Source organism: Caretta caretta, chromosome 1 (genome assembly GCF_965140235.1).
Source record: "Caretta caretta isolate rCarCar2 chromosome 1, rCarCar1.hap1, whole genome shotgun sequence".
Classification (NCBI taxonomy): domain Eukaryota; kingdom Metazoa; phylum Chordata; order Testudines; family Cheloniidae; genus Caretta; species Caretta caretta.
Window position 1 is genome coordinate 153904984 of NC_134206.1, and position 21574 is coordinate 153926557.

Sequence of the window (21574 nt, forward strand, 5' to 3'; positions counted from 1 at the left end):
TATTGTTACCATTTCTGGCAACATCTAGACCAAATAACATATTCCCCACCTGTGTAGGATATATCAAATTTAATACTTGACTGTGACTTTATAAACAAAAAAACACAAACAAATGCTTTGGTAGTTAAACCTCACAGACTCACCTGCAGTGCCCGCTGCTCTCGGCTGAGTTGACTAGAATCTGCATACAGTTCAGTTGTAACACACTTGAATCGATCACCTACATAGCCAGCAGAGTTTGCAATTCTTTTTGCCAATTTAGAAGGCTTGGGTTTCAAAATTTTGCCATCAGTAGCTTCTAGATCATCAGTTCCATCTTTGGTATATGTCTGATTAGATTCAATATTTGACTGTATATTTCCCATACAAAGTTGTTTTGCACCATCCTGTACTTTGCCAAAACACATAGCTGGACCATCACTCCCATGAGTATTCTCTAAGAAAGCAGAGGAAGGCTGAACTGGTAATCTTTCTTTATTTTGGCTTCCTGATACATCCTCTTTCCTTAAATTGAACAGTGATGAATTCTGAGCCTGTTTAAAATTATAGGTTTCGTGGAAATCATTATTTCTTCCAAACTCTTCTCTCATTACAATAAAATCTCTGTGCTGCAACACTTGTTCTACCTTGCGCTTTGTGGAGTCACTAGTCTGATTACTGCTTTCAGTAGTAAAGCCAGTTTTTGCTACATTTGTTTCACTTTTCACATCTTGTTCATCTCGCAGAAGATCTGAAAAGATGTGTTTGTCACTTTTGGCCGCGTTCTTACTATGACTTGAACTTTGGTGTGATTTTGTGTTCTTATCAATAGGTACTTCATAATGTGTCTTTGTACTGGTTTCCAGCATCTCTGGCAATCTGTTTCTTGTAGCAGGATCCTCATAGCGGAGCCTTTCATGTGACCTAGATCTTCTTTCTGATTTTTCATCCTTATTTATTTCCAAAACTGAATGCTGTAACAACATAGGATGTACCATCCCCATCCCCAGGGCATCCTGATAGGTCATAAACTCTCCTCTAGCAGCTGGCAGGGTGTATGGAATGCCAGGTTTTGGTGCCAGATGCCCAGGGAAAAGACTGCCATTGGGTAACAAAAGTGGATGAGGATACACAGGTCCTTTTCCATGTAAAGATAAAGGGCTTATAGCTATACCCTCTGGAACAGGAAACGGGAGATAACTTCTTGGATACGGCAATGGTGGAGATCGGAATGCCTCATTTGGAGGTAAAAACATGGAACTTGATGCAAGGGCATTCTCATTTGCTTTGAAACTAGATTCTTGATTATTGGATTTAGTCACTTTACTGTTATGTTTTGCAGATGTTGCTAAAGGTTGTCCTATATGCTGTATGACAGACGCAGTACTTTCCATACCACTCCTGTTTGTCTTGGTGCAGTCTACACTGGCGTTTGGAGCTGGTGAAGCAGATGCGGGCCGACCTCCACTTGACACAGACCCTGAAATATTACTGACTACTGCTTCTGTTCCACCCATCCGAGGGCAAGAAGAGCTTCGCTGTTGTGGTATCACCCAGTCTAATGCTTTGTTTTTCAACTGCATGTTTTTACCACTGGTATCTTCGTTCGGACTTGGACCAGGAACAACCCAGGATGAGGGTGCGGTGCTAATTATTTCAGGTCTATAAAGAGGACAACCATTTCCTGAAGGAAAAATAGTTTCTTTCTGAACATCGCTTCCAGGTAAAACTAATCCACTTCCACCTCGGCTATGAACTAAAACAGTTGGTGCCATTTTTTTAATAAGGTCAGATTTGGTTGTCTCTGCATCAACCACTTTTGATGACAAGTCTAGCGGTTTGTCTATGACATCTTTGGCAGTTGTTTGTTTTTCTAGTGGCAGAGGTGACCGGCTGTCCTTTCTATCGTGACCTGTTTTTCTTACATGTGTTGTAGCTTGCTGTGAAATTTCACCAGTGTCATGTGTTTTGGGAACTTTTCCATTAGACAGTCGGGAAGGAGGAAATTCATTACTTACACTCACATATGGCTTTGGGAGCGTAACTGAAGAAGGAGACGTCGAAATTCTGGAAAACTGTTTGTGATACTCTGAGTAGGTATCCCCAACTTGTGTGGGCAGATGAACTCTAGGAGATGGTCTCGGCGAATGAGATAACAAGATAGCAGGGTCTGTTGACATATTACCTGCAGCTGACTTTGCAGATGGGACTCTGGGCTGTTTGCTGTTCTGAATATGTGGATAGGCATGAGAGTCAACAGGATTTCCAGGACTGACTCCCATCTTCCAAGACAAGCTTTTATCTGGACAGTGTACTAGTGGGGGAATTGCTGGAGATGCTGAAGCAGCCGAGATCCTCATTGGTGAAGCTAAAGATGATGGAATGTGGGGAGTAACGTAGTGAGAAGGCGGCAGGTATAAAAAACGTTCACCATTTGTACATACAGGTGAATACGTCAGATGTTGTGGTAAGCTGTATGTGGACTGCTGAGGTAGCAATGCCTTATACATGTTCAATGAATACTTATTTGGTGAGTCAAGAAAAGGATATAGAGCGGGTGTTGCACCCTCCATATAAGGATTTACCCAGGGAAGCCTTAGGTAACTAGCACCATTGACAGTAAGAGGACTTTGTTTGTCACTTGAAGTTCTGTCCAAGCCTAGCGTTTCCCCTGTTGGAACAGAATTTTTTTGTATTCCAGGTGGTGTTTTATATATAGCACTGAAGCCATTTGGGGGTTTTCCAGAGACAGATGCACTTTCTATTGCTTCAGAGGGATTCGATTTGAACTGTATCTCTGGATTTCTTTCAGGAGTAAATCCAAGACCAGCTATAGAACTTGTAGCATCCCGTGCTTTCTCTGAGCCAAGTCCACATAAACTGGAATAGACAATACTGCTGGGGACTCTAAGTCCTTCCCGCATAAGTCCAGACCTGTCCATGCTCAGAGCTGCAAGACTGTCAATGCGATGTGCTGTGGTTGCATCCACCTTTGTAGAATAAGAAATGTGTTATTTTTGCATGTTGTTAAAACAACATTACTCAAGACTATAGATACATCTTTAATTTTGAAGAGAAACAATACTAATACAAATACATTGTTCATTGTTAAAATGTATGTAGGTTGATTGAACTGGTGAACACAACTGCCGGAAATAAAACTCATTAATTAAGATGTTGGCTGCTTCGTTTTTGTCTTGGAGATCCTGACTAGCTGTAAAGGGGCACCATTTACTAAAACAAGTTTTTAAAATGAATAATTTGACAAATGTGTTGAACCTTTTACACTTGGAACCTAACTTCGTTAATACTGCCTTTAAATAATCATCTCCTTAAATTTCCACTGCTCAGCAGAAACCCTTTCTACAAGGCAGATGACAGCAACTATGTCATCCCAAAATGCAATCCCTTCAGGGGCACAAGCCTTTTGAAATATCCAACAGGCATCATTTTTATAAGTCTGTCTGCAAGGGAAAATCCAAGATAGGAGGCTACGTGTGCTCCACACCCAAACTCGCCACCCCTTTTCTACAACAGTAGTAGTGGGAGAAAACAAACAAACAAACAATCTTAACAAATTTATTAACAGAATTATATAAACGGGTTGCCAGTGATAGCAAGGGGCTGGACTCGATAATCCAGGAGGTCTCTTCCAGTACTATGTCCCTATGAAAAGTACATCAATGAAACATTGCTGAAATTTTTTGATTTTCACTTCCAACTTTTTAAACAGATAAATCAAAACACCAGCTATTTGGCTATTTAGTGACTTTATAAACTAATCCTGCTAGAATCACAAGTGTGCCACAACACATTATTCCTAATGGCTTAGAAATAACAGTGTTGGTGTTGTACCACTCTGCATAAAAAAGAATTAACAAGATAACAGAACAGAATGAAATTATTTCTACCATGAGGCCTTCTTCACACCTTTGAAAAATAAAAAATAACCTTTTACCACAGCTTGAAGAAGGCCTCTTACCTGAAGGAACTTGTGTCTTAACTGTAGTCCTTGCTGCACTTAAAATATTTTAATCATTTATTTAAATGAAACTTCTCACAAAAATGAAATAAAAAAAAAACAAACAGATGTTATTTCAGTCTAAAGCTATTAATCTCTTACCACACTGTGATTCAGATGATTTTCTTCCCTTAATTCCAGTCTGCTTTTCGGAGCATCGCCATCATTTACTGGAATTTTCCTATTAAAAATGTAAGCTTACTATTTGAAAATATTCCTTGCATATAATATTAATAAAAGATTGTAAGGCTCCATATTTCAATTTCCCCATAACAATCCCATATGAAATTGTCTCTATCCTCTACATTAACTCACAAAAAATAATGATATTTAAATACTGCCTGAGAACAGATTCAAGGTAAAAAAGGTTTTGACATTACATTAAGAAAATGTTTCAGTCCACTTCAAAAGAACGTATCCCAGAAGGCTGGTGACTTTTTTTTTTTTTTAAAGAAAAAAAACTAACTACTTCATATCTAGTGATAATTATGTCATTTAACGTACCATATTCACATACCATCTCTAAGTGTTAGCAAAGAGAAAATTAAATATACACTAATGTCATACAAGTGTCACCTATTCCATGCTAAAGAGGAAGCTCCACATCTGCGCCATACCAGTGTTACAGGGCTGGGACTTTTTATCACGGAAAGCACTGATAAAGAATATACTTTAGTGCCAACTTTCAAATCCCATGAATAAAACAGCTGACATGAAGCAGAAGGAAAGTTTCATCATTACCCAGAAGAAACAGTTTCAACCATCTGATATTTAAAGAGCTAACAACTACTTGAAAAAAAACTGAAGTTACACTTCTGATTTTTTTTAAATCGGTTACTGATACAAATAACCCCTAATATTACTATACCTGGAAGCAATTAGGAAAAACAATAGCAAAACTTTTTTCCCCAGTTTGTTTACTGTGTGTTTGCACAGAGCTGGCAAATAGTCACTTTCACTGTTTCCCCCTGCATAGATTGCAAACCCCCTGTTTCTGAGGGGCTGTCAGTCAGCAACAAAGAAGAAAGTCGTTTAAAAACAGAGGAGGAGTGGGGAAGAAACAGGAAAATGTTATTGTTTACAAAAAAAAAATCACAAAACTTGGCTGGGCTACTCAAAGCTAAGTGTAGTCTCTGAAAGTACTGTTGAGGCTTATTGTTTTTAAATAAACTAGATTTCAAGTTAGTGGTGTCCCTTTAGCCATAGAGTCCACTTGGAAAATATGTATTAAGAAGCATAACTAAGATTCTTGAATTAATAGTAGTAGGAGAAAAAAAATAACATATGGGATGACAATAAGGAATCCAGTACCTAGATAAAAAGGACATTGTTTCGATTTTTAATCACTGGGCAAGCCATTTGTTTTAAGGCACTGAGAGGCAAATCAGATGGGACTGGCATGCCTAGCATTTAGAGTTAAAAGAGTATATATTTGGATTAATACTCCTTCATACGAATGAAAAAATAAATTAAGTGTAAAAGTGCATTTAAAGGCTGCTGAGGGGAGTAATATTTTTTAAAGGACACTACTGCTTCACTGAACCAGGTGCCTGTTAAACAGTAAATCAGGGACTGGTCTACTGCTGTCACGCACGTGTCTTTTTTCCCTCCTAATGCTGGCCTGATCTCGATGCAAGAAGGCAGCTATCTGCTCCGGCATTAGGAAAGCGAATGAACTCTGAAATCTCACATCATAGAATCTCAGCGTGGTTTAACTTGCCAGAAGCTTAAATATTTACCTGTCTTCATTAATTCCACACATGCGGACCCTTTCATTGCTCATCCAGCTATGAACGTTGCCATACAGGGGAGTTGCAGAAAGCATGTCGTCGTCTTAAAAGCGCTGCTTTTTCTTCAGGGTTTTATATTCTATTAAAACAAAAGTTAAGAAGATTAGTCTAGGAGGAAGTGCAAACAGCACAGTGGAGCAGCCAGCCAGCCTCCCTCCGTGTAATTAATAATGAATGCAGGATTGGTGTGGGGAGTGAGCTGCCTACGCTAAACGCTAAGGGACAGCTACCCTGCAATAAAGGAGCAAATTGAGGGCATTTATAGGTCAGAGGAGATGGATCTTTTCCCTCATGCACAGCCACAAAATTAAGAATCATTTCAGGCTATCGACAATTTAAAAAAAAAAAAAAAAAGTTTCTCCAATGCATTTAATTTGAACTGAGAAACAATTCGACTGGTAAAGTCAACACTGTTCCCCAAAAGTGCTCCATGCACCTTATGTACACCCAAATAAGGAGAGATTCTGCGCGCTGGATAGTACGTTTTAAACTGGGGAGAAAAAAAAAATCTACGTTAGGAATACACAAGAGCAGAAAATGCATTACAACAACAAGTATATACCTTCTATATCACCCACCCTACTACCTACTGAGAAAGCTCGTACGGTACGAGTTAAACTGAAGAGGCGCTTCTGCGGAACAGAGCTAAAGGAAAACTCCCTTCTAACGTTTGCACATGGGTTAAAAATAGCAAGTGGGTTGCTGAGCTCCCCACCCCTTGATTTGATTAAGCACCAAACCCTGATGGCTTTTGCATTGGAGCTGCTGCGAGTGCTTTCAGTAATTCAAATGACGCCTGCTTACTCCAGAGAAAGGAATCATTAGCAGGCTCGCTGGAGGAGTATTAGCAGCCCGAGAGGATAGGCGCGGTGTGGTGCAGCAGCAAAGGCAGGTGAAAGGTAACCGGATTGTCGCGTCTAGCGACGGAGGGGGAATGCCTTTTCTTCCCTTTCTAATGCCATCGCCACCCCCATTAAATTCTAGTTTGCTGCATGAGTGAAGTGTCAGGACAAGCTGCGTTTTATTAACAGGATTATCGCGGCGCATGATTTATTCCAGTGCAGGATTTTAATTGCTCTTTGGAGGTTGAGTCGTTTCTTTTGACTGAGCTTCAGCCTGCATCCTGCTGTTAAATGCTGGGTTAATAAGTAGGGGGAGACTGTAATGCACAGGATATCCCTCAGCTCTTCCTCTCTTACAAAAATAGAGTCCTTCAAACGGGAGGCACGACATTCTTTTTTACACATGCAGACAAGCCAGTAATGGATGGTTGACCATGGGGAATTTAATCCATAACGTTTCCCAGAGCATATATGCTTCTCGAGTAAACTCATTTCCTTTGTCCGAGTCCACGATATGCAAATGATTACTTTGCTATTTAATGGGGAAGAACTCCAGATTATGTGTTTAACACACCACTTCACACCCGTTCAGAGAGATTCAGGAAATAAAACGGCAGGAAAGCCCCGTGTTCTCAAACATTTTTTTTCCTCCTTTCCTTAGAGAAGTCTTTTGTGTAAAGCCCTATGCCTGGAACAAATGTATATTAATGAAATAGCATGTTTCCCCTCCTCCCTCCAGAACTGTTAGCTTTCAATAATGAAGTCCACAAAACCTGCAGTGAGGACACAAAAATCTGTAGAGATTAGATAGCGCACTATCATTCAAAAGGAGTTATTTCACTGGAAAGACGGTTTCTGGACAGATTTACTGGTTTCCAGATGCACGGCTCGTAATGTTTTCAATAGAGCAGCAGCATGGAGAGAGTGATTTAGGGTTTTACAGACGGTTAGTAGCCGCCCCGTGCGCTGCCTCATCTGTAAGGAATGGACACAAAGTCCAAATAGATATGGCTGTGTGTAAAGGGGCCCACTGCTCTCCCTTTTTTAAACGGAGGGCACGAAAGGCAGACTGATATTACTCATTAGCGGAACTGCTAATGCTCCTCGTTTCCTCACTGGAAGTGTATCATTAACATCAGCTGCGGTGCCTGAATTAAAGCCTGTCAAGCCCCTGCCATTTGCAAAGAATGAAATACTAAAAATTACGTTCGCGGCTTCAAGGTTCACTCGCTGGATCCGGCAAGACAAGAGATCAAACTCAAAGGGCCCAATAATAAGGCAGCCAACGCCCGAAGTATTTAAAAAACACACCCTACTTTTCGACTGCAAGCCAAGAACCACCCCTCATCCCCCAGCTGCACGAAGTTTGCCTGAGGCCGAGGTGTCTGTGCCGGCAGGCTGCGTGCGGCTGGAAGCACAGACCTGCTACTGAGCGCTTGCAAAGAAATATGTTGCAATCCTCTCTCCAAAGCACCACTGCAATCCCCTGAGTGAGCGAAGACACGTCCCCCGCGCGCACACACACTCGTTTCGCGTGTGCAGCTGAGCAGCTTCTAGAGGGCGTGCAATATTAATGCCCTCTAACAGGGCTACACTGATCCCAGTTATCCTTTCGGAGCGGAGGGGGGAGGCGGTGGCTTGGCGATCGCTTTCGGGGTCGCGCTGTGCTGTGGATACGTACGTGTGTATGTATTTATAATCGCCGCCCTGATGAACTTTTTGTGAACTGTTTAAAAGTGGAGGTCTGTTGAACAAACAGCGGCGCCACTGCCAGCCATAATTTCATTGCAACAAGCAAGAGACTTTAACTCTTCCGACTCCTTTTTTCCCTCTGCGGACAAGGGGTCGCAAGATGAAGGAGGGTGACCCACCGCCCTCGGGGATGGCTCCCCTCAGCGTTACAAATAATCCACCTCCCCCCAGCACCCCCTTGTCAGCAGGCAAATCCCTCTGTCGCTTCCACCAACCTTGAAGCATTTAATACGCAAGGGGGGAGAGGGGGCTCCTGCCCTCCATTTACAGCGGGTCCGCCACCCTCCCCGCAGGGAGAGGGAGAAACGCGGCTCCTTTGGTATTTTCCTCCGCGGATCGCCCCGATCTCTGGGCTGGAGCGTTCGCGGCCGCGCTCCAGAACACAGAACTGTGCGTGTGTGACTACAGCCAGGGCAATAAAGGACGCGTTTAAACCCTTGCCCGCCCAACTCGGATCCAGCTTCCCGAAACATCCACACCACGGCCGGCTACTTCCAAGCTGGTTTATCCAGTCCGGAGTCAGTCGGTGCGAGACCCCGCCGCCTCCGCACGAGAGTCAACGCTGCAGCTGCTGCCGTGCAGCTCTCGCGTACGTACCAGCACGGACTGGAAAGCCCGTTCCCCTCGGGGGCAGGAATTACCGATCGCTGCTCCGCCAACTCCTCGGAAACTAGCCTGCTACCGGGGTTGCCCAGCAGAATTCAGCCTCCTGTGAGACAGGGTGGAATTTCCTCCTGGAGGTGTCTGGCGGGTCGAGCCCTTTGGTGCTATATATAGAGCGTGATACACACGCAATGTCAGAGCACTGCCGGCGTGTTAAAAGCACTTAAAAACACTAACCTGGCTCCTTTTTTCTCTTGCCCCCTTCCCCTCACTGCCAGGCAGCCTGAGACGGCCGCGCTGGTGCCCGGAACACCCAGACCTCGGCGCTCTCCGCACGCAGCCAGAGCTCCGCGATGCAGAGACAGGCACAGACACACACAGCGCTGTTTGGGCATTTGATTAAAAAAGGGAAACGTTTGGGTCTCCCTCGCAACGTCAACAGACTTTTGGCAGCCATTGACGCCAGCAGCAGCAGCAGCAAAGTTTTGTTAACACACTCCTGGCTTGGAAACTAGAAAAACCCGATGCCGGGGGCCAGGGGACGCCGCCGCTCATTCTTGCCTCTTGGGCAGGGAAGCCAGTGTATAAAGTGGTAGCGCCTTGCCCCTCCCCCCACTTCCCTTGAGTCACTATTGTGAGGACGTCTTCTTGATTAGGAACAAGTGGAAAAGGTGAAAGCAGGGTAAGGAAAGGAGAGGACGCCCGGCTGGGGACTGGCAGCTGCAGAGAGCCAGGAAGGGGAGAGAATGCAGCGGCGCACGAGTTCCCTTTTGGCGCCTTTACTCTTTCCACCTCCAGCTCCTTCTGGCAGCTCGCCAGTTTCCACTGCAAAAGCCACAGACCCACCCTCAATGGGACTGCAGGCGGCTAGAAAGCTTCATGGGTTAAAGTCTGCAAGTAATGTAGTAAGCAAGTGGCACCGACAGAGCAAGAGGTAGTCAAACAAACAATCTGACCTTCGGAAATGAAAATAGTGCAATAAATTACCCCGTCCTGATTGTCTCCAGGCCACTGGAATGATCCTTTCTAGGTCTGTGAAAATCCCTAAGAGAAGTGAAAAGGGATTGGGGATTCATAGCAATCTACTTCGATTAGACCAAACTGTTCAGCCGGACTTTGATTTTAGAGCAGGACTCCTACAGTATTTAGAAGCCTAAATACGGACAGCTGCTTGTAAACGTGTTTAGCCACCTCGTTTCTCTTATACCTATGGCTAACATATTTACAAGTTATACAATTACCGACACCGGTGTTAGAAATTACTTTAAAGACACCATATTGCACAGTTTGATACCGAGTGTACAGCTTTGGCAGCGGCGGTCCAATATTAGACCAGCGGTTAAAGGGGAGGGTTTTTTAAACTAAAAAATACCCGAGGTATATTTTGAAAGATCTACACAGCATCACTGATTTGACACACATTTTGCAAGCCAGGCTAGGAAGCAGCAGGCTAAGTAGCCGCCGCATGGATCTGGGGATTAGAAAAAGAAGTTTGACCTTTACCCGTGACGTGTGGCATTTCATTTAACCATAAGCTAAGTACAAATGTGCCAGCTAGGTCTCTAAACCGATTTAAAATACATATTGAGTCATGCATAACACTAGTGCATTTCGGTTTAAGAAACACACACACGAGGGTCGGTGTCTATTTTAAGATTTTAAAACAACCTCTTTCCTCTGCGTGTTGACTCCTCTTTCCTGCCGAGGCTCCCACACAGTCACGTGTAGCGAGGCTATCAGGACTTTCTACAGTGTAAACAAAACGCGGCGGAGCCATCTGAGGGCAGTCGGAGCTGCTGCTCGGCATCAGCTACATTGGGAAGAGGACGGGGACAAGGGTGCGCCCAGAGGGACTCCACCCACAGACAGACAGACAGACAGACGCTGCAGCCGCGGGAGGGGGAAGTGGGGAGGCAGAGATGACTGTGGCCTCTGTCTGCGGCTCTCCAGCTGCCAGCGATTGGATTCGCGGGGGAGGGCCGCAAAGGGCAAGCAGAGAGGATCAAAGGGGGGGGGAGGCATTAGACACTAGGGGGCCGAGGAGGGTGTTTCCCACTGGGGCGAAGGATACGAGGGCCGGCCGGGGACACGGGGCAGGAAGGCAACGAGGACTTCAATCCCTCCCCATTCACGGCCAAGCACTGTCCCTCCATGCCTGGCCCAGTGACGATTCCCTGCCCCGTGTGGGAGCCCTCCCTCACGCACCCCTTTCTCCGCCTCGGTGCGTGATCAGAGGCGCGGGCAGGGGACGCTTCACCGCCAGACGCTCCCGGGAGGAGGCAGAGCAGCAGCAGCGCTCGGTTCACGTGCGGCGGCTCCGCTCGGTCTCTCTCGCGCGTCTGAGCCTGCCACAGAAAGTAACTCCGCGCCGCGGCCCCGCTCTCTCCCCCAGTCCAGCCCCCAGCAGCTGCCTACGCTACCAGGCGAAGCGGTGCCGCGCTCTCACCGCCATTTGCAAACAAAAGTTTTAAATTAATGATAAACCTGGGATCGGAGGAAGGGCGGCGGAGAGGAGGCCAACGAGGGAAAGTTAAAATGGCTGGCGAGCCTTCAAATAACCCTGGCCGTCTCGCCCACGTACGCGACAGAGTCCCAGCCTTCCCTGCCAGCGCTGATCCGCTGGGGAACCACCCCACCTATTTTAGGGAGAACCCCCCCGGCACATGGGGCTGGGAAGGGAGCACCCGGCTCACTTTGGTGAGTTCACAGAGGTGCCGGCGTCTGCAGGTTAATTAGATCTGCTTCAGCGTGGGGCACATGCTTGACCCGGACTCCACCCCCCCCACTGAAATACATCGAGGAGGTGGGGGGAAAGGAGGATATTTTATTTGCTGAAGCAGAGACACGGCTGGCACCCAAGCTGGGGTTGCTTAGGGTGAAGAGGGGCCTTGACACAGGGGAGCTGACCCTCCCCGGGCCACCCTGGGAGAGTGTTAGAAGGGTCACCGCTGAAACGTGTACTTGGCAAGCGGTGAGTGGCGACACCAGTTCCATTGCGCTTCTGCGTCTCTCCCCCCGCCACACATTTCCCTTGTGTGAATGGCGGAGCTGAAGCGGAAAAGGCTTCGGCTCCACGGGGGGGGGGAGGGGGGGTGTTCTAGAGTATAAATCGCGAAGGGCAGCTTCGCATTTCATCCTGCCACTTCTCCAGCAGCGACATTAATAACGCCCCCTCCTCCTCCTCCTCCGGGGAGGAGATGAGCGGGGGGGAGAGGTAGCTAGGCGGACATGCTTGCCAGAGAAGGCAGCTCCTGCACCATACGCCACAGAGCCACTAGATCTAAACCCCTTTTATCGATGGCCCTTAGCCACAGTCTTGACCCCCTTTCCAAGCGATAGTTTAGGCTCCCTCTGTCACCGACCCCCTCGCCTGCATCTCTCACTTCCTAGACCGTCCGCGCCATTTTAGAGACACACAGAGGAGCGAGGGTTTCCGCCGCTGCTGCCGCCAGAGACAACAGGCAGCAGCCGAGCCTGAGCTGCGCAGAAGGAGCAGCAGGAGAGAGATAGATACAGCCAGCCTGGCACAAATGTGCATTTCAGGTAATTAAGCGAACATTGCATCCGCCGAGCGGAGTCTCGGGGAGAAGGGAGAGCGCGCAGGGCCGGGCTCCCTCACCCCATTAACCCTTCAGAGTCCTTACACCTCGGGAGCTTTCCGTGTTGGGTTGATTTAGTATGGCTATTGCTTTTAAGAACAAACAAACACACACCTTTAGCCACCTTTCCCTCCACACACACGGCTGGCTTTGGCCACGCTCGCTGTGCACATCTAACTCAGCTCCCTGAACAAACGCGTTTTCCATCCCACCCTTCCCACTTATTTTGCCGACAGGAAACTTCAGGTTGGAAAAAAAAATACCCCTACACATTGAATAGATAAGTCCGCCTGTTTCTGTGAGAACCGAGCGAAATGGTGCACTCATTTCCGCAGCATTATCTGGCTATAAATACCACCGTTCCGGGCCCCTTCTCCTCCCCACACGGCACCCCCTGCTAGAATGATTAATGGGACATACGCCCTTGGTTTTCCTCTGACCGCCCCGATCCACGTTGCTTTCTCTCGCAGTCAGCTGCTCACGCTGTACCGTACGGTGGGGGAGCACCCCTCCGACCCCCCGCAGTATCCACAGGGGACGTTAGCAGATATTGATCACGGACGAGTTGATTTTGCATAATTGTGGCTGACAGTGCCTGTGGTTCCCTCATTTACGGAGCAACAGCTTTGAGATGCTGATTGATTAGGAGCAGCCCCCTCCCCTCCTTTCCCTAGACAGACACACAACCTATCACCAGGAGGAGGCAGTTTGAAGGCGATTCTCTCCGGAGAGTAAAGCAGCTACTCATTATACAGCAAATGGCCGGCGCGCCGGCAGCGAGATATTAAACTTGCTCCTCTGTCTAACGTTTTATCTAGCTTAACTAGCCTGAGATCCTTCTGCTCCACGCAGGACTTTGTCTATGCAGCAAGGTTTGTTTGGAGGGAGAGGGGCGGGGGACTCAACTGCACCGTTTTAGACACAAGATGGACAGTTATATTCAGCGATCATTTAAGAAAAGCGCTTGGGAAGTTGGAGCGGCTTACAAACTCCTCAGTCGGCGTATGCTTAGCAATACTTGAAGAGTACCACCCCGCCTCAAAATATATATAGTGTTTACAATGCGAATGTTTCCCCCTCTTGGGAAATACTTTCCGAGTACTTCTGAAAATCACGGAACATTTTAGACAGCAGTTATAAACAAGCAGCTGCGCGCACGTCTGTAGGTTTCTACATAACTACTGGTCCCAAACCCTCACATCATCTTCTTCAGACCGTTTAAAGAAACAGTTGTCCTATAGAGAGCAGGTAGGCATGTGCCAGTCATCTGATTTTAAGACTCTTCTTCAAACAGCAGAATCGTACGTTTATTACGTGAATCCGAAAGTTACTGTAAAAGCAAAGCCAGGCTTTCTGTACAAACTTTTGCGATGTTCCTCTGGGTTAATACCCCACAGTTGTAGGAAGACTCACACAGACATCGGTCGTACAGGGAAACACTAAGGACCATTGCAATCTCTGCTTTTTCGTCTTAGAACTCGGCACCAAAACAAAACACTGAAACAACTGCTATGCAGATGGGCGGCTATGAATTTTTGCTGCTGCTTAGAGCTTTAATTACTCGCTCTTGATCCGTGGGACTACAGCACTACACCGCCAAGGTTAAAATGCCCTGAACAGCTCTGAGCAGATGTGAGCGAGTTGGCAGACGCGCAAATGAGGTCTGCCTCTAAGCACGATAACAAGTGACTAATACATTGCATATCTCTGAAAGAAAATTATTTTTCTCTAATTTGCATTAGCTTTTTTTAAAGCCAGCGACAGTCCCTCCGCAGAGGCAACACTATAATCCTGGAAATACTGCTCCGTGACTTTAAAAGATTTGGAAGAAGGAAGAGAGTGCCAGTATTTTGGCGACGTAGACTTGTTTATCTTTCCGCCTTAGCTTCAAGGCGAAACTAGTTTCGCAAGCAATGTTCCTACAGAAATGGCATACGTCATACGAAAGATTAATTTATAGCACTGACGCTAAGATTATTGAATTACTATTGGAGTAATTTCCACCGTCAATAGCACAACGTTATTCATAAAGACTCAACAGCATAAGAAGAAAAAAAAGGGAGACCGAAGAAAGATAATAAAGGTAGTCACCCTTAAACAAAAATTATACTCACTGTGTGAAATTAAGTCTTTCTAGAGAGTTCCAGGCCAAAGGAAAATAGATTTTAGAGGTTACTTTGTGTGTAAAAACATAAGGATTCTCTGTTGCAGTTAAAACTACCTAATTTGAAAATACAGGCCAGATCCTACAGTTCTTAATCATACAAAACTCCATCTGACTTTTGGGAGACTTCCATAAAGGCTGTGGGCTGAGTTTGGATACATAAGGAAACCTTAAGGACAGACAGAAATAGGTAGTGAATTTTCTCTTTAAGTTTCAAAGGCCTTTGTTTTAAGAGCGATAGCCTGATCAATTACTGTCTCATTTTTACTTGTTTGGAGCTGTTTTTGACCCAGAATCTTACACACCTTCCTGACAATATACAGTCTAGTTGAGCTGAGAATGCCTACAACTGATCTCAGAATAACAACTTTGTTTTACAGCAGCACCTGCATTAAAAACAAACAATGCAATTCAGCATATTGTTTTTGAGAAATGCTGTCCAAGTTGGAGTCATCTCACATCGTCAGCTCAGTCTATGGGAAATTCAGAACATCATCCTCCCATGTGTACAATCCCCTGCACCACAGGGCCTGCTTTTCTTCTCAGGGAATGCAACGGGAACTTTGCTATTGCCTTCAATAGGATCTGGCCCGGTATATGCAAATTTCAGCACTTCCAGGAAAGGGAGCAGGGCTTAGTAGCCAACATATTTTTTTGCCAAATTCCGAGCTGGTTTAGACTCCAAAGCAGCCTGCTGTTGTCAGTGCGTTTGCCCTTGCTGACGGCCAGGGCAGAATTTGACCTTTAGACTCTCTCTCAAGTCTAACAAAAGGAATTGAAGTCATATCTATATAGAGTCTCTTGTTTTAGAGAGACCCTCCACTCCAGGAAGAGCTTTTCCCCTACAGGTGTATTACTCAACTGCGATATCTGGGGGTCTGTCTGAAATTTAGCCCAGGTCCGTGCACACAAGTTGTGATGAGAAAAATCACACCTCTCGCGAACTATTACATTAAAAAGCAACTCTCTTTCTCCCCCCCCCCCAGCTCATTAGTTCTTAATCCGCGCGGCCGCTATCTGTGCGAGCGCTCTGCCGTGCTACTGCTGCCTGCATAGTGAGAGCTTTGTTGTAGGTGCCGAAGAGGCGCGGGCTACTCGCGCTCCAACAGCTGTCACATTATTTGCACTAGCTGTAAACAGCCTTCACATCCCCCCCACACACACCGCATAGTTAAATCCAGACTAACAATCCACAGTTCGAGATCAAACCAACAACAGCAGCATTGTGTCTGCCTTCAGTGCTGTAGCATCAACTACTGCAGCTGGTTTAGTCCAAACAAGGAACCCCCTCTACCCCACTCCTACTGTGGAGAGAACTCTGTTTGTTTCATCCGATTTTTCGAACAGAATCTTGCTGCTGTCCGATACAGTGGAGTTCCTTTTATTAATTTCCCCACCAGAGGATATTTCAGTTTTTCTCCAAACTCGAGACAGACCAAGCACGCGCGCACACACTCTTTTCCTTGATAATAAAGTTTTGTCACAACTTCAATTGTTTCTGATTTCTCCTCACAAGAAGCCCCAAAGCTGCAGCTTTGACTTTCTCGTGTAAAGTACGCCGTGCCCCTCACTATGTCTCGGTCATTGTAGCGTTTGGAAGCTTAAGGCCCCTTGTTCTGCTGCAGAAATGTCACGACTGAATGGATACCAGTAACTGCCCCCATAGGGGTGAGGACAAGTTTCCTTTATTTTGTATTAAACTGACTTTCCATAATCGTCAGTATCGGTGCAAATTGCACCCCAGCTCCTCTAAGTATAAACCTCACTTTATGACTTAAGATATTTTTGTTATAAAGTTTCCCCATCATTAAGGCCTATAGTAAGGAACAATCCGCTTTAGCTGCATTACAATACCGAATCTACATAATGGACCATTCCAGATGGCTTTGCTCAGGTTGATATCCCCAGTGACTTTTTGGAGTGAGTAAAGTAACTACGATTAGATTTTAAGATAGAGTCAAATCTGTTTGCCTCTAGTTTGACATAGCAAATGAAACGGGCTGTGCGTCATACTTACATGATTACCCTTGGGTTTCCTGCACCCTTCCACCTCCCTCTTGCTTTGAGCTCTGCACATTTATTGATTATCCCACAATGGACATCCCTTATTGTCCCAAACACTTGAACAGAAGAAGTACTTTATTTTCTATCTCCATATATCCAGTTAAAATAAACGGTCACTTCTATTGATTCCACTCAAGTCTTAAGAATGTTTCTAAACTGAACCTTAAATCATGCACGTGCAGTTTCTCTTTTCCTACTTTAAAAATCTACTATTCTGATGCAAATCAAACTTTCCTTGTGAAATACTCTGTACAATAATTAAACAGCAGCTTAGCTATAAGTTGCCTGCTCTTTCATTGATTACACTTGTGCTAGTATCTCTCCCATTCTGTGCAAATTTTCTGTTGCGAAGGGAAAGGTGGAGATTTCGCTAGAACTGACTGATTTAATTTATTCTTGGCTAAATTATGTATGATTAATTGGAATGTATATCTTTACAGAAATGTTTAACAATAAGCGTATTCGCCTAAGAGTTTTAAAATAGATTAAATTTGATAAAGAGACTATGAGAGCCGGCACGCAGATGCACAATATATAGCTTTGTGACCGGCTGCAAGAAAAGACTGACGATTTTTTGTTTTGTTTTAAAAGAGCATTGTCATCTGGGCCCAAGTATTGCTAAAGGTTAACGTTTCTCAAGGCAGGCACAGTGGCTATTACTGACATGGTAGGTCTGCACTGAACTTCCCAACCAGCTTCCCCTGTAAATTATTCCAGTAGGTATTTGCAGGTTGGTGGCATCGACTATTCATTGCCTGTACGGAGCTAAGAATCTGCTTGCCTGGTAAAACCCATTGCTAACAAAACAATGTCAGCAAAGGCTGCAACACATTCTTGTGAGAGACCAGCGATTCGTGCCTACTGAAGCTCTTTCAGCACAAAGGCTTTTAGAGGAAGAAGAGAGAGAGAGGGAGGGAGGGAGGGAGAGCTCTCGTGTTTCAGGGCTGCTGTCCCCTGGGAACGAAGAACCAAGTGTAGCTTCAATCAAATGCTCACTTCTCCTCCGGGAGCTCAGTCGGAAACCTGATCTCACTAGCTTATGCCTGCCTCCATGCATATAGGCTTGCTTTCCTTTCATACCAGCAATTTGTATAAAGAGGAGAGCCAATACAGTTTATTGAATATGCGATCTCATAGTAACGGGTTCTTTCTATAGCTAAAACAACCTTGAAATGTCTGCTCAGGAGGGCCCTCTCCTCTCTCCCCACCTCACTAACTTATGGGGAAAGTGATAGTTTAAAACTTACATTTCACATATTTTCTTCCCGACTGGATCTTCCGACTTCAGCTACCAACAGCTATTTTTTAATGGGCCCTTTTAACGTCAAGTCACATAGCCATTATACTGTTTACCATTAAAACACATTACAGCTCTTTTTTTTAAAAAGGCGGATGTATTTTGGGTCAGCATTAGCTGAAGTCTACCTCAAACATGCCTATGCCAACCTTCCACTCAGGCCCTCTGGCCAAGCTGCAGGAGCTCAGACCTTGCCCATCCTCCCAAAAGATGTAGGCCTTGGGGAGGATGTGCTAAAACGGCTGAAGCAAATGTTGGCCACACATATGGTAGGTCACAATTCACTGGACCAGAAGAAGTGGAGAAATGAGGGGAGGACTACTTCCTGCTGCATAGTACTGTTCTGAGCTACCAAATTGCTTTGGCTGGAATTGGGACGTCTTATTTCCCCTGATTTTATATCCAGGCAGACCTTGGAAAGGGAAAGTATATGGGGCTGTTTTGAGTACCAGATGGATACCTCTATGGTTAATTGTGCTAATGAAGCCCCTACATAAACCTGTAAAGTGTTTTGATTGATATATTTGGGGATGTATGTAAAAGGTATTGCTTCCTGAGGGGCCAATTAAATTTGACCCTAACAATGTATAATGGCTGGGAGTGACATGTTAAAAGTAGTTCCCACAATGAGGGCTAATACATTTGGATACAGGGATGAATGAGGTAGGGAGATTCAGAGTGCAGTTTGTGTGCAGGTGCACACACTTCTGTTCACAACTATTTTAGCAGGCACACTATGGTACCCAGATTATAGGTGATTTCAAATACCCTCCTAAATGTTCAATAGTATGACTCTAAAAACATGTTACTGTCTGTCTTAGCAATAATATGTGCATTAAAAGGTCCCTACTTCTATGAATTTAGATTCTATAGCACCAGTGGGTGGATTAAGGAACCCTGGTGGTACCTATCCAAAGTCCTAAACTATCATGTGGAAGATGTTTGGGTCACAGCAGCAGCAGATCATCCAGTGAAAATGGATTTCTCTCTGTCCCTTCTAATACCACTCAAAAGTTTTCTGAGAATTCAAAGCAATACTGAGAATCTGCCTCTCAATCCTTAATTCATTTCCGTGTGTCTATATGCTGCAGCATTAAAAAAAAAAAAACAGATTAACATCAGCTAATATCCGACCTTAGCAGAGGAAGTACAACTAACCAAATATAAAACTGGATGAATTTAATTCTTTCCTCCTTCCCTTTGGTGCACAAAAGAAACCCCCACACAGGTAGTGTTTTTGTTTGGGTATTCTAACACAAAGCATGAACCTAGATGTAATTTTAATATTTTCTTAGTTATTTAGGTAAAATGTCTATACGGTTTAGCTCCTATGCTACAGAACTGCTGAGTGGTTGGACTTATACAAAAATATGAAAACATTCCTGATAATGTGTGAATGCAAACATCAATTACTTTGGAGTACTCATTTGTTCAATTGTCCCATTGTCTGGACTTTTAAAACTAAGAACACAAGCCTAAGAATTTTGTGGTATGAAGCTATTTAAAGGCAAGGGTCACTAGGTGATACATTCCAGAGTATTTTAAATGAACACTTAGGGTAAGAGTTTAATCTGTTTTAAAAATTGTGACAGAACGCTTACAAGTAACTGCTAAATGGAAGTATTGACATACTTATACCATACTAAAATACATTGAGACATCTGTAAAGTGAATGATAGCATATAGCTTTGTTATGTTATTGCAGTTTTCAGTGGCATGGGAGTTCTACATGTTTGCTAAGCATAGTTTAAAGGAAAAGTTAATTTGTGGCCTACTAGATAGACCACTGGACCTAGGCTCTAATCTTGTCTCTTCCATTAATCTGCTGGGTGAGCTTGGGCAAACCACTTCACCTCTCTCCTACCTCAGTTTCCCCAACTGTAAAATGGGGATAAGGATGCTGACTTTTTTGTAAAGCGCTTTGAGATCTACTTATAAAACACACTATATAAGAGCTAGATATTATTAAAAGTGATCTTGCTGATATTAAATTAAGGTGATAAAACTTGCATGAAGTACTTATTGGTGTGAGTGCTGAGGTAGAGTGGAACTTTTAACCTACTCTCTTTCCTAAGGGTCACGCTCAACTCTATACAAAGAATTTCCAGTGTAGTTGGTGGAGTCTGTACTTTCTACTTCAATTGTCCTATCCAAATAAAGCTTGTGTGTGTGTGTTTACTGTCACACTAACAAAACAAAATCACAAAAGGGTTTGGGGGAGGAGATTAAAAAAAAGCAAGGATTTTATTATACATTTTTTTTTTAAAAAAAAAAGTAACAATCCTTAAGTGAAATAGAATTGGCATATATACTTTCACTCGGAACTGGGCATTTACATTCCACTTTCTAAGAATATGTATTTTTTAAAGGGACTAGCAATGTAAATATCTTTCCCCTCCAAGTTTCAGATTCTTAAACTCTACCTTACACTTTAACAGGTCTTTTAGTTTGTACCTAGACAATAAATTTAGTTTAATTTAGCTTCCGGTCTTTAATTTTAACAGGTCTCCTCTCTGCATGCAAATCAATATGGCAATTACCATCTAAAAGCTCGCCCAGCCCCAGGTCAATGTAAATTGATCATTGTCCGCCTTCCACAAAATAACACCAGGAGTCTGTGGTGCATAATGAGATTATACTGGAAACTGTCTTTCAGATCACAAATTATATTTTATGCTGTCAGGGTCTTCTCCAAGCGGACTTCCTTGCACGCCTAATCACAGGGCACCAAATCTATTAATGTATAAAGGTAAATTTCATACAGAAAAATAGCACCAAAATAAGCCCTACCTCATCTTAGTATGCTAGTTTGCTATTTCTAAATATATATGTGGGCAGGTAGTAATGAAAGAATATTAACTTGTCCCACTGGTAAAAAATAGTTTGAAAAATCTTAATACTAGTTGAAGGTTGTTTTGTTGTCCGGCAAAAAGAAAAAATAGAAGCGCCTCCTGCAAATTAACAGAACTTCTCTCAGGGAAATATTTTCTGTGAGCTGGTGGCCTTCTTGCTTTCTGTCCCTAACTAGTCAACTCATCCATTAAAAGGTGCTACACATGACAGAGAAACTCTTGTGAAACATTCATTAACTTCTGCTTGAAAGATCGTTCGAGCTAAAGGTTCAAGTCCTGACAGCCGAACAGGTCTGAGGGAAAGGTCGATTCAGAGTAATACTCCATATCAGCCTCTTCGGTGAAAGGACACAAGGATTACATGTAGCCAGTGCTGTTCACGGACAAGGGAACTCCCCCTGTCTGCAGATGAGGCCTCCTCTGCCTCTCATTATACACACAGGATGAGAGCTTTTCGATGTAGTTAAAAGGGGTTAGTCTGGCTCGCTGGAAGGAATCTACTTGATCTCTGAGTGGTTAGATTACTGCAAAAAGCAAGAAGCATAACATTCATTCTAGCTACCATTCATTTTTAAACAACATCAGTTTAAGGAGGAAGTATTAAGCCTGCT

The 21574-nt window shown here is 44.3% G+C and overlaps 1 protein-coding gene across 10 annotated transcripts in view; it reads right to left on the reverse strand.

Moving 5' to 3' along the window:
• BCOR (BCL6 corepressor) overlaps positions 1-21574 on the reverse strand; it is a 95261-nt gene that overhangs the window by 41038 nt on the left and 32649 nt on the right. For 7 of the 10 annotated variants that reach the window (XM_075132222.1, XM_048864409.2, XM_048864385.2 and 4 more), the window contains exons 2-4: positions 5740-5869; positions 4103-4181; positions 144-2969 (exon numbers count right to left, since the gene is read on the reverse strand). In XM_075132222.1, the coding sequence (XP_074988323.1) occupies positions 144-2969; positions 4103-4181; positions 5740-5825 (2991 nt within the window). In that variant the 5' untranslated portion in view covers positions 5826-5869. Of the gene's footprint in view, positions 1-143; positions 2970-4102; positions 4182-5739; positions 5870-8599; positions 8688-9224; positions 9412-13006; positions 13145-21574 lie in introns of those variants that run through there. The other 3 variants (XM_075132224.1, XM_048864368.2, XM_075132225.1) reach the window with 3 other exon arrangements.